The sequence below is a fragment of the Girardinichthys multiradiatus genome, chromosome 10 (genome assembly GCF_021462225.1).
Source record: "Girardinichthys multiradiatus isolate DD_20200921_A chromosome 10, DD_fGirMul_XY1, whole genome shotgun sequence".
In the NCBI taxonomy this organism is placed as follows: domain Eukaryota; kingdom Metazoa; phylum Chordata; class Actinopteri; order Cyprinodontiformes; family Goodeidae; genus Girardinichthys; species Girardinichthys multiradiatus.
The window spans coordinates 29,559,831-29,582,704 of NC_061803.1; the positions used below are offsets into that span (position 1 = coordinate 29,559,831).

Here is a 22,874-nt window from a genome sequence, read left to right on the forward strand (position 1 = left end):
TTTTGGTCTGTCCATCCTCTCATCAACTCTGAATGCATATGCACACCGAGGGAGGCACATCCAGGCACGTCTTTTAACATGAATAAGTATGCCTTTTTTTTTGCGTCACTGGTGGCCTTTAATTTTGTTATTTTTCTAAAGTAGGCAGACAGGACATCTGCCAGAGGAGGAGACCTCACACTGAAGTGCGCTGAAACAGAACAGATTCCTATTTCTGTGGATATTAGCCAATTGCAGTTGTGTATTTATACCAGTAGGTGGCATGCCCGACCATAAGAAAGATAAGTGCATTACTTACGACAATAAAGGAACTGTGAGTAAGTTACTCAGAGGAGGACACTGTTTGCTTAATACAATTGATTGCACTAGACTTTATTTAATGTTTTTTTCAGGTTATTACTAGATAGACAAAAATTTTGAACCATGTATCCTTTCCCTTTAACTTCACAATTAGACTCTGCTCTCTATTGGACTGTCACGGTAAATTTCAATAAAATGCATTCAAGGTTGTGGTTGTAATTGGACAAAATATGGAAAAATGTAAATGGTATGAGTACTATTGCAAGAGTTTGTACATGTATAGAGTTTGAACATCATAAGGATCTTTATACAGTACAGACCAAAAGTTTGGACACACTTTCTCATTCAAACCCCAACAGAATGCCAAGAGTGTGCGTAGCAGTAATCAAAGCAAAAGGTGGCTACTTTGAAGAACCTAGACTATAAGACATATTTTCAGTTGTTTCACACTTTTTGGTTCAGTATGTTGGAAGTATGATTATTGATTAATTCATCTTGATCAATAATTATAATTAAAAATCATAATTTGACAAAATTAATTTCTTAACCAAAATCCTCATTTATGAATCGAGACCAGAGATGTCTTCTGGTGTTGTAACTGTGGTTCAACGCCTTTGATAATTACAACTGTTAAATACTCACTAATAATTAATAACTATTACCAGAGATGTCACTGTTTAATCGACCGTTTCTGCCGAAATGTGTGGAACCTTTAACCTTATCTTGACTGACGAATCACTCTTGCACAAAATAAACACAGAACGCCTTCTGTTACCATCTATGTGAATATTTATTAAATCACAGCCTGATACAATCCATTCTTCTGATTTAATAATCTTCACCTACTCAAACATGCAAAGTTCTACACAAAAAGGGAGTAAAATATCTAACTAAACAAAAATAAAGCTAAACAGCAGTGTGGGATCAAACCAGCAGTGATGGCAAAATTGATAATATGACGAAAGGGGTGTGGTGGTGAGGATGTTGGGGCGCAGTTCCACTGTAACTCAGTTATACTCAGTCATAAAACTTCCCCCAACTCTGCGAGGTGAGCAGACAAAGGGTTAAAAAACTTTCGGCGGCAAGCGAGCAAGCAGTAAGGTTGAAGACAAAGAAAATGGGGAATTTCATCATGAGGTTATTTTAACAGTCCAGTCTCACAGCGCATCTGCACTTGCTCCCAGGTGGTAAATAACCCCGCAAAACACACACAAAGATGGGGAGCGCAGCGGCTTCCAGATGTCCAACACGGCACATCAAAGTTTCAATAACAAGGTTACATGCACATATCATTCAAAAAACATTAGATTAAATAGCGAATCTCATCGCACTAAAACCTTCTACCTTGCCCAGGCTTTTAAGAAAGAAATAAAAATAAAGGATGGGTATTACTTGTTGTCGGCTTTCTTCTGAGCGGGGTTGAGAGAGGAAGGGGAAAGTTGGAAGTTACTGTGCGTCCACAGTTAACCTCAGGAAAAGCGGTCAATCTTCGTCCTTCGGCCTCCTTGGCGAAAGGGAAAAATATGATCTGACCATCAAGTCGACTAGGATAAAATACGGTGGCGGTTCGTCTCCTCGAAACTCCGTGTTTTTAGTTACGTGTTAAACTCATGTCTTCGATCGGCAAAGTGAAATTTCTGGCCTTCTTAGTCCAGAAACCTCAGTTATGAATTGTTTGTTGGCCAACGAGAGAGAATAAATGAGATCCACTCGGGACTCTTCTCCAGGTGAAGCTTCAGATGTTGGTAACCGGACCCGGTCTCCAGCTGAAGGCGCATGTTCAAAATGGAGGCCCCCCCTATATAGCGTCCTGTGACGTCCAACTGGGGCGCCCCGTCATATCAGTCGCCATGTCCTGGATACAAAATGGCCGAAAACGCCAGGAGGCCTGGTGGCATCCAGCAACGTGCAAATGGTCCAATATTCAGCAAACAAGTGGTCCAAAGAGTATATAATTCCACATGTGTTAATTCATAGTTTTGATGCCTTCAGTGTGAAGCTACAATATTCATAGTCATGAAAATAAAGAAAACTCTTTGAATGAGAAGGTGTGTCCAAACTTTTGGTCTGTACTGTATGTGAGAACCCTTTGGGTTGAAGAAACTTCTTATGTTTGTCTCCTTCCTGATCCTCCTCTCCTCTTCCCACCCAGACTGACCTGGCATCCCTCTACATCAAAGCTGGTGTAAAGAATGTTGGCACAGTGTTTCTAATGACTGATGGCCAAGTGGCAGACGAAAAGTTCCTCGTTCTGGTCAATGATCTGTTGGCATCGGGTAACAGCAGCCCTCTCTAATTACTGCTTGTCATGTTTTCAAAGAGAACGATTTTATGTTTTATTTTTTATTGTTACAAATGACAGAAATGTCAATACTCCTCAGTCTGGATATCGTGAAGAACTGCCAGGATGACTCTAGAATTAACCCTCGTGTTTTGAGGGTTAATTCTTTTACTGTTTTTTGTTCTAATTTAGAATTTATTGTGAAAGGGATGAATGCATTGTACTCTATTAATATTGTACTTGGGCAATGAAAGTTGCTGCCTGACTATACACAAAAAATACAAAACAATTGTCTTCAAAGACAAAACATTTTCAGTTATATTATAACTGATTATTACAACATTTATTTTACCTATTTGTTCATTTATACAAAGGGGACAGAATTCAGCACACTAATGTACACAGCATGCGCGGGTTGCTAACTCTAATTTTTTGGAATTCAGGCTTTTTATTTCTCACTCCCTTACTCTTTCCAAAAATCTCTCTTTCCAAGTACGGAAAGTGTTTGCACTTAAAGCAAAACCCTTTTTTTCCCCACACTGCCTTTTGTGATTACGCATTAACCCTGGTACTTGGTCAAATTCTTACAACCTCCTAGCTCCTTTGTGCTGATGCTTGCAGCCTCAGTTCTGTACAGCTATTCCTTGTGGACAGGATGCTGACCAACTGATTATGTAGCTTGTTAAACTATTGTCATGATGAAATATATTTTTTCTTCCTGATCCTTCTAAATAGGCAGATATCACTAACCTCCCACATCTTTGAATCTTTTAAAAACTGAAACCCCATCCCAACAAATATTTTGCTAGGTAGTACTCAACCAGAGGTGCATCAAAACCGAGGGGAAATATTTGAAAAGGTTTTTCAGGTGCACCAAACAAACTAGTTCATTATAATTTCAGACTCTTCATAACAATAACACGCCTGACAAGCTTGAGCCATTATAGTGTGATTTCAATCATGTCTGGTTTTTAAGGTTTTCCTTCCAGTTTGGAAGCAGAACCCGCTGAGGATCCCCAGATTATTTATCCATCCAATTTCTATATCCACACACTTTCTGTATCTTCAGCAGCTAATGGGCACCCACAACAGGTCCCCAGTCCATCACAGGGCATCACAGAGACAAACAGGACTAACAATCTTCTCACCAAAAAATGTCACTAAGTGTCCTTCAGTGTGAGCAGTTAACCTGACATGCATGTTTTTGCACTGTTGGAAAACGCTGAAGCACCCAGAGAAAACAGTCCTGAGCAGGGAAAACAGAAACTTCAATCAAAAAGGTACTGGCTGTGTTTTTAAACCTGGACCTCCTTCGTGAAATTGTCATAGCAATAAAAAGCAAAAGTGACAACAAAATTTATCTTGTAGATTTAAATGGCCACAGCTTACAGCTAAATACTGCAAAGATAGGCAGAGAAAACTGGTTTCTTAGAGTAAGACTCTGTAATCAAAACATTCTGAGAACAAACAGTTAGCATTTATGCTCCCAGTAGTCAAGCTAAAAGTTGAGATGGCCTAAATATATTTTTCCGCATATCATCATTTCATATATCTACAGCATTTATAAAGACTTGTCATTTAAATTTTACTTTATCTTTCACATCAGCAAACATTACAACATATTGTTTTATAGTTGCCTTTTTTTAATTTTTCAACTCTATGAATTCTCTTTGCTCATTTTCACCATTCATAGAACTGTAACACTCTTTAATTTGTCACTAAACATAAATGTAACACAGCAAGATACCAAACTCTCTTCTTCATCAGAAAATGCATTGACAGGTTACTGTATATGGTTTTAATTGTCCCTTGCTGCTAACAATTGGAAAAACAGCCTTTAAAATCAGGGCCTTGGGACGAAAGAAGCTTTTATTAATTAATTTTTGTAAGGCCTTTCAAGGTTTTTGAAAAAGCCGGTGGAGACTACTGCTCAAGGAAATATAATAATATTTTACAGCAAATGAAGAAAAAAAAACTAACTAACCAAAAAAATGGAAATTAGTCACTGAGATCCCTACATTGTATTCCCAGGAAATCCAGACATCTGCCAGTAAACATGCTAGCAGGCTGTGATTTTTGGAAACAAGCCTTTGCCTTGCAGGTCTGTAATCTCTCTCTCAAGAGTCTCCTTTTCATCAGCTCCCATTACTTTGCCAAAAAGATGAAGGCTTTAGCTTAGTCTTGATGATGTTGAAACATATAATGGGTTGCAAATGTATTAATCCCCCTCCCGTTTAGTTTTCTTACAATCTGGGATGTATTTTTTTCTTTCAATTTTAACAAGCAAGCAACAAACAATACTCTAGATTGATTGTGTTAAATAGTAAGTAGACTTGTTTTACATACACAGATATACACAAAAATATAAAACTGATCCACACCTGATATGATATCCATTAGACTCAACATTACTACAATAACAGCTGCAATTAAACAAAAGTAATATAAAGACATAGATGAATGACCCACACATCACTAATAACTTTAATATTAGAAATAGGATAGCCTGTGTCTCTACTCCAAACCTTTTGGAACCCGGACAGATCTTCATTAGAGATGGTAGTAACTGTCAATTGATCATAAGCTGCACACTGTACAGAGCTAGGTATTCATGGAAGAGTTGCAAAGAAAAAGCAAACCCAAAGAAAACATATGGTAAAAACGGTAAAATGGCCTGCACTTGTCAAGTCCTCATAGACCCCAAAGGGCTTTACACTACAGTAAGTCATCCACACATTCACACACTGACAGTGGTAGACTACATTGTAGTCACAGCTGCCCTGGGGTAGACTGACAGAGGTGAGGCTGCCATACAATCGGCGCCACCAGACCCTCTGACCACTATCAGTAGGCAAGGCAGGTGCAGTGTCTTGCCCAAAGACACAATGACTGAGATGAGCACAGTGGGGATTTGAACCAGTAGCTCACCAGTTACAGGATGAACTCCTACCACCTGAGCCCCATTCGCCCCTTTATGTGGAATAAGGTGCCATGGTCAGAGGAGACTAACATTAAACTGCTGGGGCATAAAGGCAACACCAATGTCTGGTGCATACTTAGCAGGTGCTAAACATGTCTTAACATGCTTAGCACAGAGTCTCCACAATGGTAAATGGACTGAACTTATATAGCCCTTTTCCAGTCATACAGACCACTCAAACTTTCCACTAGAGTCACATTCACCCAATCGCACTCACTAACGCTCACACATTCATACACCGATACGCAGATCGGTAGGTAACTTGAGATTAAGTGCCTTGCCCGGGGGCACATCAACATATGGCAGGAGGAAGCTGGAATCGAACCCATCTTCTGATTGTAAGACAACTACTCTTCCTACTGAGCCACAGTCACCTCAATAAAGCATGATGGTGGCAGCGTCATGCTGTGTTTTTCAAGGATTGGGAAAACAATGTCTTCCTGACAGATGAGAACAGGACAGAGGTTTACCTTCCAGCAGGGCAATTAACCTCAACTCTTTTCAACATTCAGGTGTTTAAGTGGGCAAAATCTTTGGGTATGCAGGAAAAACAAGATCTCAACCCAACAAGTAGGGTGTATTACTTTACACAAGCAGGACCCCTGCAGTTTGAAGTTTTCAAGACATCTCTCGAGAGACTTGAGGCTTAATTGCTGATTTCTTTACCTTGTTCGTTCGTTCGTCGTCTTCCGCTTATCCAGGACCGGGTCGCGGGGGCAGCAGACTCAGCAGAGACGCCCAGACGTCCCTCTCTCCAGACACCTCCTCCAGCTCCTCCAGGGGGAGCCCAAGGCGTTCCCAGGCCAGCCGAGAGACATAGTCCCTCCAGCGTGTCCTGGGCCGTCCCCTGGGCCTCCTCCCGGTGGGACGTGCCTGGAACACCTCCCGAGGAAGGCGTCCAGGAGCCATCCGGTATAGATGCCCGAGCCACCTCAACTGGCTCCTCTCAATGTGGAGGAGCAGCGGCTCTACTCCGAGCTCCTCCCGGATGGCCGAGCTCCTCACCCAATCTCTGAGGGAGTGCCCGGCCACCCTACGGAGGAAGCTCATTTCAGCCGCTTGTATCCGTGATCTCGTTCTTTCGGTCATGACCCAAAGTTCATGGCCATAGGTGAGGGTAGGAACGTAGACCGACCAGTAAATTGAGAGCTTTGCTTTTCGGCTAAGCTCTCTCTTCACCACAATGGACCGGCACAGCGCCCCCATTACTGTGGCAGCTGCACCGATCCGTCTGTCAATCTCCCGCTCCATTCTTCCCTCACTCGTGAACAAGACCCCGAGATACTTAAACTCCTCCACTTGAGGCAGGAACTCCCCTCCAACCTGAAGAGGACAAGCCACCCTTTTCCGGTCGAGTACCATGGCCTCGGACTTGGAGGAGCTGATCCCCATCCCAGCCGCTTCACACTCGGCTGCGAACCGCCACAGCACATGCTGTAGGTCTTGGCTAGAGGGGGCCAGCAGGACCACGTCATCCACAAAAAGAAGAGACGAAATCCACTGGTCCCCAAACCAGACCCCCTCCGGCCCTTGGCTGCGTCTAGAAATCCTGTCCATAAAAGTTATGAACAGGACCGGCGACAAAGGGCAGCCCTGCCGGAGTCCAACATGCACTGGGAACAGGTCCGACTTAGTGCCGGCAATGCGGACCAAACTCCTGCTCCGCTCGTACAGCGACCGGATGGCCCCTAATAAAGGGCCCCCGATTCCATACTCCTGGAGCACCCCCCACAGGGCATCACGAGGGACACAGTCGAATGCCTTCTCCAGGTCCACAAAACACATGTGAACCGGTTGGGCAAACTCCCATGAACCCTCGAGAACCCTGTAGAGGGTATAGAGCTGGTCCAGTGTTCCACGGCTGGGACGAAAACCACACTGTTCCTCCTGAAGCCGAGGTTCGACTATCGGTCGGACTCTCCTCTCCAATACCCTGGCGTAGGCCTTACCAGGGAGGCTGAGGAGTGTAGTTGGAACACACCCTCCGGTCCCCCTTCTTATAAAGGGGGACCACCACCCCAGTCTGCCAGTCCAGAGGCACTGTCCCCGACCGCCACGCAATGTTGAAGAGGCGTGTCAACCATGACAGCCCTACAACATCCAGACACTTGAGGTACTCAGGGCGGATCTCATCCACCCCCGAAGCCTTGCCACCGCGGAGCTTTTTAACCACCTCGGTGACTTCAGCCTGGGTGATGAAAGAGTCCAACCCCGAGTCCCCAGCCTCTGTTACCACCACGGAATGCGTGATGGCAGGATTGAGGAGATCCTCGAAGTACTCCTTCCACCGCCCGATAATGTCCTCAGTCGAGGTCAGCAGTCTCCCGCCCCCACTATAAACAGTGTTGGCAAAGCACTGCTTCCCCCTCCTGAGGCGCCGGACGGTTTGCCAGAATCGCTTCGAGGCCAACCGGTAGTCCTTCTCCATGGCCTCACCGAACTCTTCCCAGGCCCGAGTTTTTGCCTCTGCCACAGCCCGGGCCGCAGCACGCTTGGCCTCACGGTACCCGTCAGCCGCCTCAGGAGTCCCACAAGCCAACCACAGCCGATAGGACTCCTTCTTCAGCTTAACAGCATCCCTTACTGCCGGTGTCCACCACCGGGTTCTGGGATTGCCGCCACGACAGGCACCGCAGACCTTACGGCCACAGCTATGGGCAGCAGCAGCGACAATAGATGCAGAGAACATGGTCCACTCGGACTCTATGTCTCCAACATCCCCCGGGATCTGGTCGAAGCTCTCTCTGTTGAATACATCCCTGGCCGAGGGCTCCGCCAGGCGTTCCCAGCAGACCCTCACTATGCGCTTGGGCCTGCCGAGTCTGTCCGGCTTTCTCCTCCTCCAGCGGATCCAACTCACCACCAGGTGATGATCAGTGAACAGCTCAGCCCCTCTCTTCACCCGAGTGTCCAAAACATGCGGCCGAAGGTCTGATGATACGACAACAAAGTCGATCATCAACCTCCTGCCTAGGGTGTCCTGGTGCCAAGTGCACTGATGGACACCCTTATGTTTGAACATGGTGTTCGTTATGGACAATCCGTGACTAGCACAGAAGTCCAATAACAAAACACCACTCGGATTCAGATCGGGGAGGCCATTCCTCCCGATCACGCCTCTCCAGGTGTCACTGTCGTTCCCCACGTGGGCGTTGAAGTCCCCCAGCAGAATAATGGAGTCCCCGAGAGGGGCACTATCCAGCACCCCCGACAGGGACGCCAAGAAGGCAGGGTACTCTGCACTACCACTCGGCCCGTAGGCTGAAATGATAGTCAGAGACCTCTCCCCAACCCGAAGGCGCAGGGATACAACCCTCTCATCCACTGGGGTAAACCCCAACACGAGACGGCTGAGCTGGGGGGCAACAAGCAAACCCACACCAGTCCGCCGCCTCTCCCCGTGGGCCACTCCAGAGTAGAAGAGAGTCCAACCCCTCTCAAGGAGATGGGTTCCAGAGCCCACGCTGTGCGTGGAGGCGAGCCCGACTATTTCTAGTCGATATCTCTCGACCTCCCGCACAAGCTCAGGCTCCTTCCCCCCCAGCGAGGTGACATTCCACGTCCCTAGAGCCAGCCTAAGCATCCGGGGATCGGGCCGTTGAGGTCTCCACCTTCGTCCGCCACCCAATCCTCTTTGCACCGGTCCCTTTACCTTGTATTTTCTGCAAACTTGTGCTGAGAAAATATATATTTAGCATAAAAACTGGTTAAACTACTGTTCTGTTGGTATCATAGATTAAACTAAATTAATCTTGGATTCATTAAAACTAAATGGAAATAAGGCATTAGGGTAAAGCTGTTTGAAATGATTTTATTTTGCCTAGCATCAAACATCAGCATGAAGCAGGGAGCAGCTGGAGTTACGTTGTGAAATAATAATTAAAGCATCGGAAGTTATATAGGATTAATTTTCTTTGACTCATCATACACCCATGCATCCATCTGCACATTCTATGCTCATCAGATGCTAGAGTAGAACTGTGAGTTAAAGCAGATATCTGTATAAGCATAAGTCCTCTGCATAATCTCCTGTAGTCTCCACCTCTATTACCACAGCTAGATTTGATTTAAAAGTCGCTGTGCTCAGTGTCAGCTCAGATCCCAACAAGATAAGAAACTTTATCAGAGTTCTCAGAAAGCTAAAGCTCACATTAAGAAGTGGTCTGCCGGAACAGCACTAATGTGATTCATTTTATTCATTCCAGGAGAGATTCCTGACTTGTTTCCAGATGATGAGGTGGAGAACATCATTGGCAGCGTGAGGCCAGAGGTCCACAGCTCAGGATTGATGGATACGAGAGAAAACTGCTGGAGGTTCTTCATTGACCGTGTTCGCAGGCAGCTCAAGGTGAAGCAGTTAGATAGGACAAAGGCTCGCTTGTTTTTTTGCTACTGTGAATTTCTAAAGTAATCATCCAGAAACAACTGTTCTCAGTGGCTCCCTTCCAGTGGAGAGTGAAGCATTAATCTTCTTCGCAGAGCTTCCCCTATGTTTGATCTCCATCCTTTCTTAATATAGCAAAAGCTTGCCACCTCACACTCTAATTTACCATTCCTGAAAAAAAAAAAAAAAAACTCTCAAACTTAGATAAACATCTGGCTTTATGAAGGAGCTTCAACCCAGACAATTTTCTTCCCTGACACTTTCAGATGAACTTGAATACATTGGGTGTTGGAGGACGTCATTATAAATCACCAGCATGAGCAGAAAAGCTGCCGTTTAGCTGCAGATAATTTCACCTATGTGTAGTCGCTTTGTTCCCCTGGGGAGGAAGAGATTCCAGAGGGCTGCTTATCCTGTCATTATTATAGCGTACACCACCACCTCCCCCACCCCAAACCCACTCCCAGCACAAGCCTCTCTAGATTGCGGAGTGAATAAATAAAGAAGTCAATCCCATGGGCAATGTTCTATAGAGTGGATTTCTGACTGTTTAGTTCTTTCTATTTAAACTGCTTGTCTGGATGGAAAGGGCACTTTCCCAGAAATGTTGGCAAGCTTCAAGGATTGAATGAAATGTGCTCAGGGTGTGTTTCAGCATGTCACTCTGTGTTTTGGGCATAAATTGCTAAACTAGGCCACAATTTAACATGCCTTAAGAAGGCTTTTTGATGCGTGGCTCCCAGTCCATGGGGATGGGTTTGAGGGGTTAACAAGGAAAGAGGGGTAGCAGGTTTCTCAGTACTTATTGGTGGTCAATCCCTGCCACACACTCAGTGACAAGAATACCAAGAAAAAATTAATCACATCTGATTTGGACCTAATGTGGTACACATGCAGACAAGCAATAGTTATGTAAATGATTCAATTGTGTGTGGGTGCTCTCACATTCTTACTGGTTCCAGCATAGGGTTACTGTGCCAATTGTACACTCCACATGCTGACGAATTGCACAATATGACCTATCTTGCAAACCCACAAAATGGATCCCTATCAAACACTATGGCGTGTTGTTAATGTTATCTAATGCCTCAAGGAGGTATCCTCCGTGTCTGTTAACCTTCACTCAGGGGTTTGACTAAATGTCAGATGCTCTGGAAATGGTCTGAAAAGCCAGTCATTCCACTTGTGATGCCACCACAAAAACCCTCAAGATGTTGCATTCTAGCTGAAAAACGTCCTTGCAAATTGAATACGTTATGTATCCATCTGTATGTGTACCAACTTACATCTAAATCAGATCATTCATTCTGACTGCTTAGCTGTTTTTATCAGTGAGTGTGTTCTGATTCCATGCCAGCTTTCTATGGGTATAAACCACCTCAAGAACATGGGAAACAGTTCCATTTTATTCACTATGAAGTATCCATTTGTGGCTTATTTTATATATACACTGCTCAAAAAAATAAAGGGAACACTCAAATAACACATCCTAGATCTGAATGAATGAAATATTCTCATTGAATACTTTGTTATGTACAAAGTTGAATGTGCTGACAACAAAACCACACAAAAATCATCAATGGATATCAAATTTATTAACCAATGGAGGCCTGGATTTGGAGTCACACACAAAATTAAAGTGGAAAACCACACTACAGTCTGATCCAACTTTGATGTAATGTCCTTAAAACAAGTCAAAATGAGGCTCAGTATTGTGTGTGGCCTCCATGTGCCTGTATGACCTCCCTACAACGCCTGGGCATGCTCCTGATGAGAAGGTGGATGGTCTCCTGAGGGATCTCCTCCCAGACCTGGACTAAAGCATCCGCCAACTCCTGGACAGTCTGTGGGGCAACATAACGTTGGTGGATGGAGTGAGACATGATATCCCAGATCTGCTCAATCGGATTCAGGTCTGGGGAACGGGCGGGACAGTCCATAGCTTCAATGTCTTCATCTTGCAGGAACTGCTGACAAACTCCAGCCACATGAGGTCTAGCATTGTCCTGTATTAGGAGGAACCCAGGGCCAACCGCACCAGCATATGGTCTCACAAGGGGTCTGAGGATCTCATCTCGGTACCTAATGGCAGTCAGGCTACCTCTGGCGAGCACATGGAGGGCCATGCGGCCCTTCAAAGAAATGCCACCCCACACCATTACTGACCCACTGCCAAACTGGTCATGCTGAAGGATGTTGCAGGCAGCAGATCACTCTCCACGGTGTCTCCAGACTCTGTCACGTCTGTCACATGTGCTCAGTGTGAACCTGCTTTCTTCTGTGAAGAGCACAGGACGCCAGTGGCGAATTTGCCAATCCTGGTGTTCTCTGGCGAATGCCAAGCGTCCTGCACGGTGTTGGGCTGTGAGCACAACCCCCATTTGTGGACGTCAGGCCCTCATACCATCCTCATGGAGTCGGTTTCTAACCGTTTGTGCAGACACATGCACATTTGTGGCCTGCTGGAGGTCATTTTGCAGGGCTCTGGCAGTCCTCCTGTTCCTCCTTCCACAAAGGTGGAGGTAACGGTCCTGCTGATGGGTTGTTGCCCTCTTACGGCCTCCTCCATGTCTCCTGGTGTACTGGCCTGTCTCCTGGTAGTGCCTCCAGGCTCTGGACACTACGCTGACAGACACAGCAAACCTTCTTACCACAGCTCACATTGATGTGCCATCCTGGATGAGCTGCAGTACCTGAGCCACTTGTGTGGGTTGTAGAGTCCATCTCATGCTACCACGAGTGTGAAAGCACCACCAACATTCAAAAGTGACCAAAACATCATCCAGAAAGCATAGGTACTGAGAAATGGTCTGTGGTCCCCACCTGCAGAACCACTCCTTTATTGAGTGTTTCTTGCTAATCGCCAAAGATTTCCCCCTGTAGTCTATTCCATTTGAACAACAGCATGTGAAATTGATTGTCAATCAGTGTTGCTTCCTAAGTGGACAGTTTGATTTCATAGAAGTTCAATTTACTTGGAGTTATGTTGTTTAAGTGTTCCCTTTATTTTTTTGAGCAGTGGATATAATGTATATAGTATTTTTTTATGCCATATACTAAAGCAGCAAATATTCTTAATTACAAAGATACTGAAAAAAGTACATATAAAATCAAAGTAATAGTTTTAAATTTAGTTTTTTCTGGGGTCTTTAATGAAATAGTGTACAAATTGATTACATACCTCAAAAAACACAAAATAGTGGAAATAATACTAAGTGCAAAAATATTCTTTAGCATAGGAACTACTGCTTTCAGTGAATACCAACACATTATAAGATCAAATATCACACCCTCTGAGAAATGTGCAAGAAAAGAAGATAATGCCTTGTGTAGCATGGGGATGATTCCAAACACACCTCAGAATCCACATTTGGCAGCAGAAACACAAACTGAGCACATCCCAGGAGAGTGGCCCAAGGTGGAATCATACAAAACTTCTGCTGAAAGAGAGGACAGATATTTTTGCTTGTGTCCAGGCCTTTGAATATAACCTCCAGAATAATAATTTAGTCTAAAATTAAACTTCTCCCTCATCCCACAGATGTTGTTATAAATGGGTTTACTGAATATTCTATAAGGGTTGATTGAACGTTTCAACTGAAACCTCCTCTCTTTTTACTTCTTTTCAAGCCATTCAAATATATTATTGAATGCAAATAAAATCCTGTTTAGGATGTTAAAGAAAACCATGCAACTTTTTTTTGCCTCCTCCAAGCTGAGTGAGTACCATCAGCAGTGTCTCTGGGTGTGCCTTCTGCTTGTTTGTTTCTTCAGTTTGAAATTGTCAAGCATCTGGCTGAGTGTCTCAACAAGCCAGCTGTTAGTCTCCAGCAGTGAAAATCAGTCTGACATATCCCACAGCTCAACACACCCCTTTAATCCACATACTTGATGGAAGCTTTATTTGCCTAATGATGAAGCTGCAGATAATTAATTCACAGTTCTCCATTATCCCTCTTGACCACAAAGGCGTGATAGTCTGAGCGAGCTTTTTTTCTGTAAGTCTACATTCCTCCACTAAAAACACCCAATGATCTATTTTTTTGTCTGAGTTCAACATCTGTCGTTTGTTGCCATCCCTTGCAGGTTGCCCTCTGCTTCTCTCCGGTCGGCAGTAAACTGAGGGTTCGAAGCAGGAAGTTCCCCGCCTTGGTAAACTGCATGGCAATTGACTGGTTCCATGAGTGGCCACAGGAGGCACTGGAATCGGTCAGCTTCAGATTCCTGCAGGAGGTGGAGAATATTGAAGTGAGAGAAACTCCCAATTTAATATACACAGCACATACATGGAGGTCACCCACAAAAAAGGAAGTTCTCCTCCTGAAAATGTAATTTAGAGTATCAGCCTCCGTGACGAAACGAATGTGATATTCATTTCAGAAGCAGACTGAAGGCCACAAAAATTGAAATCTATGCCTTAGTCTGAGGAAATACTACCTGTCACTGCAAGCTACAAAGTCCTCTACATTTCATGTAATGTAACTGGTGACTCTTAAATCATGCAGCCTCAGGTAAAGGAGTCGGTGAGCAGATTCATGGCTTATGTCCACACGAGTGTCAATCAAACATCTAAGGAGTACCTGGTTAATGAGCGCCGCTACAACTACACCACACCCAAGTCCTTCCTGGAGCAGATCAAGCTGTATCGCAGCCTGCTGGACCAGAGGAGCAAAGAGCTTACCGCCAAGATGGAGCGGTTGGAGAATGGCCTCCAAAAGCTCAGCAGCACATCTGCTCAGGTATTTACATCTTTAATGTAACCTCAATTGAAACATTCAGTCCTGTAGCTAGATATTTAATCACCTAGAGAAAATTGTCTGATTTGAACCTAATTTGATGCCCATGCAGGCCAGTGATAGATGGAAAAATGCCATAACTGCAAGGAGCTGGCATGCCTAGAATGTGCATTGAAGGTCATAGGCAGCGACATCATCAGTCAAACTGTAGGTCCTATAGGCAGTTAGTCAGAATAGTGAGAGAAGGTCCTCAGACAGTGAGGATTCCTTTATTACAGATTTTAGAAAGTAGGGGTGTAACGAGATCGTGGAACAAGATTAGGTGGTATTAAAATGGCATGATATTTCTCATTCAGTTAAGCTGAAAATCATTCATACCCCTAGAACATTTATTTTTTAAACATGTTTATTCTGACTGGAAGCAATGTTAATGTTATGGAGTGGTGCATTCATGGTCGCTGTTTGAAACTGATAAAGAATCTGTGTAACGAGATAAAGACTGGAGTGATGGTACAGAGGCCTTCCAATCTCAAAGACCTGGGGCTCATCATCAAAAATAAATTACCAAAATACCAGTGGAAAATGTCAAATGTTGGTCAGCAATATGAAGAAGGGTTTGATGGCTGTAATGCCAAATATTTTTTCATGGGTTATAAAGATTACATTTAATTTTGATGTGCCATTTTTTTAAGTAAATAAAAAATAGAGAACTATTTTGTTTTTTGAGATATGCATCTCACTCTATCAGAAACAAACTTCATCTTACAAACATTACTGTTTGTAAATGTTGCAAGGATGACTGATCTGGTCTGACATACACAGAGCATTATAGTTGTGTAGACAAGAACAACAACCACATCAGTGTCTTAAAAACAGAGATAACGTTTCACTTTATCAATAACCCTTAGCTGAACAAAACTGAATATTAGAAAAGCACTAAATGTGTTACTCTGTTTAAAATTGTTGTTAATAATTACACCTGGAGTCATGACAGAAGAGATGCTGAGTGAAGCCAGAACCAAAAGCATTAACTGAACAAATGATTAAATTAGATTTAGCAAAACCAATTTCTTCAACCTCTTTTTATTAGGACATTACAGCAGTTTGCTCTAGTGCTTGACCTAACTGTTGTTTAGACCTGAACATTTCCAGTGAAACAATCAAAAGGGTTATTGTGCTACCTCAAAAGACTCCAAATGGAGAACATACAAAATAAACAGCAATGGACCCAACACAGATCCCTGAGGAACCCCAAAATTCTGAGTGGCTGCAGAAGAGAATAATCCCATAACAGAACAACTCATGTCTTATGATCCACAGTAAACAAGTCTGACATTACAAAGATGACAGAGTTCCTTAGAGTAAGCTGATAAATTTACAGTGCCTTGCGAAAGTATTCGGCCCCCTTGAACTTTTCAACCTTTTGCCACATTTCAGGCTTCAAACATATATAAGATATAAAATTCAAATTTTTTGTGAAGAATCAACAACAAGTGGGACAATATTGTGAAGTGGAATTAAATTTATTGGATGTGTCAAACGTTTTTAACAAATACATAACTGAAAAGTGGGGCATGCAATATTATTCTGCCCCCTTGCGTTAATACTTTGTAGCGCCACCCTTTGCTGCAATTACAGCGGCAAGTCGCTTGGCTTATGTCTCTATCAGTTTTGCACATCGAGAGACTGAAGGTTTTGCCCATTCTTCCTTGCAAAACAGCTCGAGCTCAGTGGGGTTGGATGGAGAGCGTTCATGAACAGCAGTCTTCAGCTCTTTCCATAGATTCTTGATTGGATTGAGGTCTGGACTTTGACTTGGCCATTCCAACACCTGGATGCGTTTATTTGTGAACCATTCCATTGTAGATTTGGCTTTATGTTTTGGATCATTGTCTTGTTGGAAGATAAATCTCCGTCCCAGTCTCAAGTCTCTTGCAGACTTCAACAGGTTTTCTTCCAGAATGGTCCTGTATTTGGCCCCATCCATCTTCCCATCAATTTTGACCATCTTCCCTGTCCCTGCTGACGAAAAGCAGGCCCAAACCATGATGCTGCCACCACCATGTTTGACAGTGGGGATGATGTGTTCAGGGTGATGAGCTGTGTTGCTTTTACGCCAAACATCGTTTTGCATTGTGGCCAAACAGTTCGATTTTGGCTTCATCTGACCAGAGCACCTTCTTCCACATGTTTGGTGTGTCTCCCAGGTGGCTTGTGGCAAACTGTAAACAAGACTTTTTATGGATATCTTTGAGAAATGGCTTTCTTCTTGCCACTGTTCCATAAAGGCCAGATTTGTGCAGTGTACGACTAATTGTTGTCCTATGGACAGACTCTCCCACCTCAGCTGTAGATCTCTGCAGTTCATCCAGAGTGATCATGGGCCTCTTGGTTGCATCTCTGATCACTCTTCTCCTTGTTCGAGATGAAAGTTTAAAGGGACAGCCGGGTCTTGGTAGATTTGCAGTGGTCTGATACTCCTTCCATTTAAATATGATTGCTTGCACAGTGCTCCTTGGGATGTTTAAAGCTTGGGAAATCTTTTTGTATCCAAATCCGGCTTTAAACTTCTCCACAACAGTATCTCGGACCTGCCTGGTGTGTTCCTTGGTCTTCATGATGCTCTCTGCACTTTGAACAGAACCCTGAGACTATCACAGAGCAGGTGCATTTATACGGAGACTTGATTACACACAGGTGGATTCTATTTATCATCATCAGTCATTTGGGACAACATTGGATCATTCAGAGATCCTCACTGAACTTCTGGAGTGAGTTTGCTGCACTGAAAGTAAAGTGGCCAAATAATATTGCACGCCCCACTTTTCAGTTTTTTATTTGTTAAACCAGTTTGACACATCCAATACATTTCATTCCACTTCACGATTGTGTCCCACTTGTTGTTGATTCTACACAAAAAATTAGAATTTTATATCTTTATGTTTGAAGCCTGAAATATGGCAAAAGGTTGAAAAGTTCAAGGGGACCGAGTACTTTTGCAAGGCACTGTATGTCAAACAAACGTACAAAAAGCTGTTTCAGTGTGTGTGCATAATTGAAACCTAATTGGTATGTTTTGGAGATGCCATGAGGTGTTTAATTTCCTTTGTCTTCACTGCCAACTTTACTGTTCTTCCAAAACTTAAATCTTGTGTTATATTTTATTTATTTTTGTATACCCACAGGAAAGGTTTAAAGACATCCTTATTTGCCAGTGCTATTTTCAATGTATTAAGGATCCTAACTGTTGCAGTTGTGCAATAAAAATCTATTTCTATAATTATGTGTTGGTAAGAGATCTGAAAACATAGGTTTACTGTCAGGTGTACAATCAGGGATGATATACCCAGAAGAACAAAAGCCAATACCCTTTCAATTACTGAGATGCAGATGGATTTAGAGTCTACCCGTGTTGAATACAGGATTTCACCAAATCGCTGGGTGGTTGTTATTTGAATCTCTAGGACTGCATGCACGCCCACACACTGTAGAAGCCGTGTTGCACATCTCACATGTTCACATATGTCTCTCTAAAGTTCAAATTTTCTCCTTTGTGTCAAAATTACCTAAACACATCCAAGTCAGACATGACAATGGCACCAATGGATTCCTATATTATCACAGATGCTGGCTTCTAAAGAAGCATTAGGCCATAATTGTCTCTATTCACATGCATGATTGAGATATAACCCTACCAGGTCAGCAGTTAATTTGACAGTAGAATCAGATAAAACTGTAACTTGTATCTTTCCTTTTTCTATGCTGAACTAATAAAAGTTTTTATAATAATTTTCTGACAGTCAGTTCTAGCTTTATTTGTATTTTCTAAATGTGATACAATTGACCAATAAAACCTCAAAGAAAGCCCAGGAAAGAAAGTGTTTTTAAAAACACAAATAGTACCTTGCAAAGGGATTTAGACCTCTTGAACTTTTGTCATGTCACAACCACAAACTTGTGTGGTTGTCTTATGTTGGGATTGGGATAAACCAACACAAAGTAGTGCATAATTGTGAAGTGGGAAACAAACAAAAAAAGGTTTATATTGAATGAAAATTTGAAAAGCATGTCCATTTTTATTCAGCCTCTTCCACATACCTGATAAAACCATCTTCTATTTCAGTTAAATTCTTTTGAGGTATATCTCTACCAGCTTTGCACATCTAAGGACTAACATCTGCGCCTGTCATTTTTTTGTAAAATGCACAGCATCCCCACAGCATTGTGCTGCCACAACACTGTTTTCTCATGTGGATGGTAGGTTCAGGGAGATGTGCAGTGATCATTTTCTTTAGATTGACTTTTTTGTTTAAAAAGTTATATTTTGGTCACTTTCGCCTGGAATTCTTGTTTTTCTCGTCTTCTCTACCCCCTTTAAGGGGGTATAAGAGAAAGGGACCTGAATAAACCTGCTTTTCACTCCTTTAAGATTTTATTTGTAAAACAAATTGAAAACCATGCATAATTTTCTGTGCTACTTTGTGTTAGTTTATCACATAAATCACATAAAAATGAAAGAAAATCAATTCAAATTTGTGATCATAATGTGACTTAATATGAAAAGTATTGAAGTGGTTGTAATATTTTATAGGCATTGTATTTTCTATCTTACATTTATGCATAACTTGACAGCACATAGATATGTAAACCTGTTTGTAATACAGACAGAAGGATTAGTTGTATGAAATCAGTATTTGCATAATGTAATGTTTCCATCTTTAATATCCACACCTGGATCCATTTGTTCTAATGTTTACCATCTTTACTGTTTGCCAGAAGAGAACTATATAAATAATGGAATGCAAAATCTGAATGTGAAGCAGTCCTAATTATAGTGTGCCCACTACCCGCCGTGAGATAATGTAGAATCAACTACACAAACACACTTTAACTTTGGTATAATATGGATCTCTGCTGCCTTACATAAACAGGCCCACACATTCCCACCCGCACAAAATCACACATGCATAAACACCCCATAAGCATAAGTGACATTAGTGCTGAAAACCGCATAGTTTCCTGTTTTCTGTTTCCCCATCTCCCATATACTCTAGAACTCAGCCACTAAACATATATGATATATAGGGGTTATTATGCGAACTGACAGGCTTTTGTAATTGGAGAGCACACCCTTCACAGTAGCAGACCACCATTAATGCAGCCGGTGTCTGTTAGTGCATCCACACCAATGCCTGCCCTACTTTAACAATTGTTATTTAATATTCTGTACAAGAGAATGTGAATCACCAGGGGCTGCTGTGGTCATGGTAAACAAGGACCAAGAAGCTTAAAGCTAGACCTCTGTATGTGTGTGTGGATGGTAGGTTCAGGGAGGGGGGGGGGGGGGGGGGGTCGGGGGGGGGGGGGGAGTAGGGCACTGTGAGCGATCCTGTATCAGTTTATGACTCATAAGCTCCCTTGGGAAGACATTAATTTATTTATTTTTTCCTCCTCTTTGTGCAGCTGCTGTCTTGCCTTCAGCTGCCTTAATTCTGATTTAGATTTGGATTTGGTAGAGTTACCACAAACAGCTATAAAAGATGGAATATTATAAGTCATCAAAAGACCATGAGTTGTAAGACATTTAATAGAGAAGTAAAGTTACAACTAGCATTGTTCACCCTTCGCAAGAACTCATTCAAGGTTCAGATCATTACAACAAAAATGTAGTTACTCGTTCAAAATCAGTGCTCATTTCATGAACCTTGATATACACTACTTCATGTTAATTTATGTAATCTAGGAAATAGTGTTAAATGTTGAAAGGTAATATAGTTCATCAGTTAGCATATTTAATGCTTTATTTTGATAGTATATCCAATCTTCTCTCAGCCAAGTGTTTTGCTCCACCTTTCTAATTACATGTACTGTAGTTTAATATAGTTATAAGCTTCATATTTTCCCCTCCTGGACGGATGAGAAGTTACCGTTTTTTTTTTCTTAATTTGATCACGGACGTGTGGTTCCCCCCCCCCTCCTTTTTCTTCAGACCTGATACCTCCTCAACTGGTGGAGAGAAGAAATCAATGTCAAAGTAATTTAGTTCCTTTCATATTAAACCGGATAGGTGCATTTTAGAGGTCTGGGCAGGATGAAGCATAGTGAAGTTGAATCACCAGTAGTTATTCCAAGATATCAGCTTGTTGCATGCAATACTGATTGAAGTGTTTTATGCTGAGCTGTGTTTTGATTTGCTGCGCAAGCGCTGCTGAATCATGTGTGGTTAATGTTTTTTCTGGCTGATCCCAAATCAGCCAGGAGTTAGAAGTTGGACCTTTAAATGTTTTCCATTCAATGCAACTGCGGTCTGTACCTTGTGGTCTGACCACTCCTTGTTCCAGTTTATTGCTGGAGATTTTCCACTGAGTTCCCGCCTCAGAGTTTTATGACTTTGTTCAAGATTTGGGGCGTTCAACTGGTTGTGGCTAAAGGGGCGTTGCCCCATCATCTTATCAGCTGATCGCTGCAATCGAGATGTCAGAACACCAGGAGGACTTCCCTTTCCATTTAACCCAAATTACACATTTTGTCCATAAAACTACTGGTTTTATCTTCATAGACACTAAATGCACATATATTTTTATTTTATTATTATTGTTAGGTAGTCATTTTTATTCCCTTTGTGTAGAATAATTCTTGTTAGTTAGGTGAAGGTTTTTGGTCCAGAATAATGGTATATCAGGATTATTTGGCTTCAATAAATCCTCATATATATATTATATATTTATTTTGTGTGTTGGGATTATGATTATTGATTAATATTTATCAAGAATTATAATTAAAAATCATAATTTGAGAAAATTTATCTCTTAACCAAATATCTTCCTTTATGAATTGAAACCAGAGATGTCTTCTGGTGTTGTAATTTTTGCCTAAAGCCCTTGATAATTACAACCGTTCAATACTCAGTAATAATTGTTAACTATTACTAGATGTCACTGTTTAATCATTTGTTTCTGCCGAAACGTGGGGAACTTTGACCTTATTTTGACTGACAAATCACTCTTGCACAAAATAAACACAAACACGTTCTCTTTATCTATGTGAATATTTATTAAATCAACAGCCCTGGTACACTCGCTCTTCCGATTCAATAATCTTCACCTAATCAAACATGCAAAGTTCTACACAAAAGGGGGTAAAATATCTAACTAAACAAAATAAAACAAAACAGCAGTATGGAATCAAACCAGCAATTATGGCAAACAAGCGATAATGTGACGCTGAGCGAAGCTCGGGGAGGCCACTCCCCAAAGTATAGCTCAGCGGGACACAGGCAGTCATAAACTTCCTCTAAGCAAAGTTGTAAACCCAGAGGACAAAGGGTAATAAACTTTTGGCAGCAAGCTAGTAAAACATGAAGTTGAAGACAAAGAAAATGGTTGATTTTCACCATAAGGTTATTATAGCAGTCCAGTTTTCACAGCGCACCTGAGCTTGCTCTCAGGCATTAAAACACACACAGCTGGGATGCACAGAACAATTCAGAACACATTAGACTATAAGTGGCGACTCTAAATCACACTAAAACCTACTCTACCCTGCCCACGCTATTCCTAATAAAGAAATAAAAATAATAAAAGGGTGGATTTTACATGTTGAAGTCTTCTCTGAGCAGAGGAAGAGAGTGAGAGGGGGGGTGGGGGGGTTACTACGTGTTCGCAGTTAACTCCAGAAGAGCGGTCAATCTTCGTCCTCTGGCCTCCTTGGCAAAAGGGGAAAATATGATCTGACCCTCAGCAGTCGACTGGAACAAAACAAGGGTGGCAATCCGTCTCCTTGAAACTCCGTGGTTTTTTTAGTTACGTGTTAAACCCATGTCTTCGATCGGTAAAGTTGAAAACTTACAAGATTCTTATTCATGTAAGCTTAATTCGCTTAGTTTTCTCATTGGCCAACGAGGACAATAAACGAAATCCATGTGGGACTTCTTCTCCAGAATGCTGCTTCAGATGCCGGTAACCGTGTGTATGTCCCAAGCTGAAAAGCAAGGGTGGGGAGTCTCATGGTCCGTTATATAGTTACTGTGACATCGGAACTGCAATGTGCAAATGGTCCAATATTCAGCAAACAAGTGGTCCAACAAGTGCAAGAGTGATTTATCTGTCAAAACAAAGTCGAAGATCTTCCACTTTCGGTGAAGTGGTTGAATAAACAGTGACAGTTGGTGGTTTTGGTTAATAATTTGTAATT

At 42.4% G+C, this 22,874-nt stretch overlaps 1 protein-coding gene across 1 annotated transcript in view; it reads left to right on the forward strand.

Annotated features, from left to right (window-relative positions):
- dnah9 (dynein, axonemal, heavy chain 9) overlaps positions 1-22,874 on the forward strand; it is a 274,955-nt gene that overhangs the window by 131,888 nt on the left and 120,193 nt on the right. The window contains exons 51-54 of the mRNA XM_047377712.1: positions 2,453-2,576; positions 9,767-9,909; positions 14,032-14,193; positions 14,451-14,684. Of these exons, the coding sequence (XP_047233668.1) occupies positions 2,453-2,576; positions 9,767-9,909; positions 14,032-14,193; positions 14,451-14,684 (663 nt within the window). The remainder of the gene's footprint in view (positions 1-2,452; positions 2,577-9,766; positions 9,910-14,031; positions 14,194-14,450; positions 14,685-22,874) is intronic.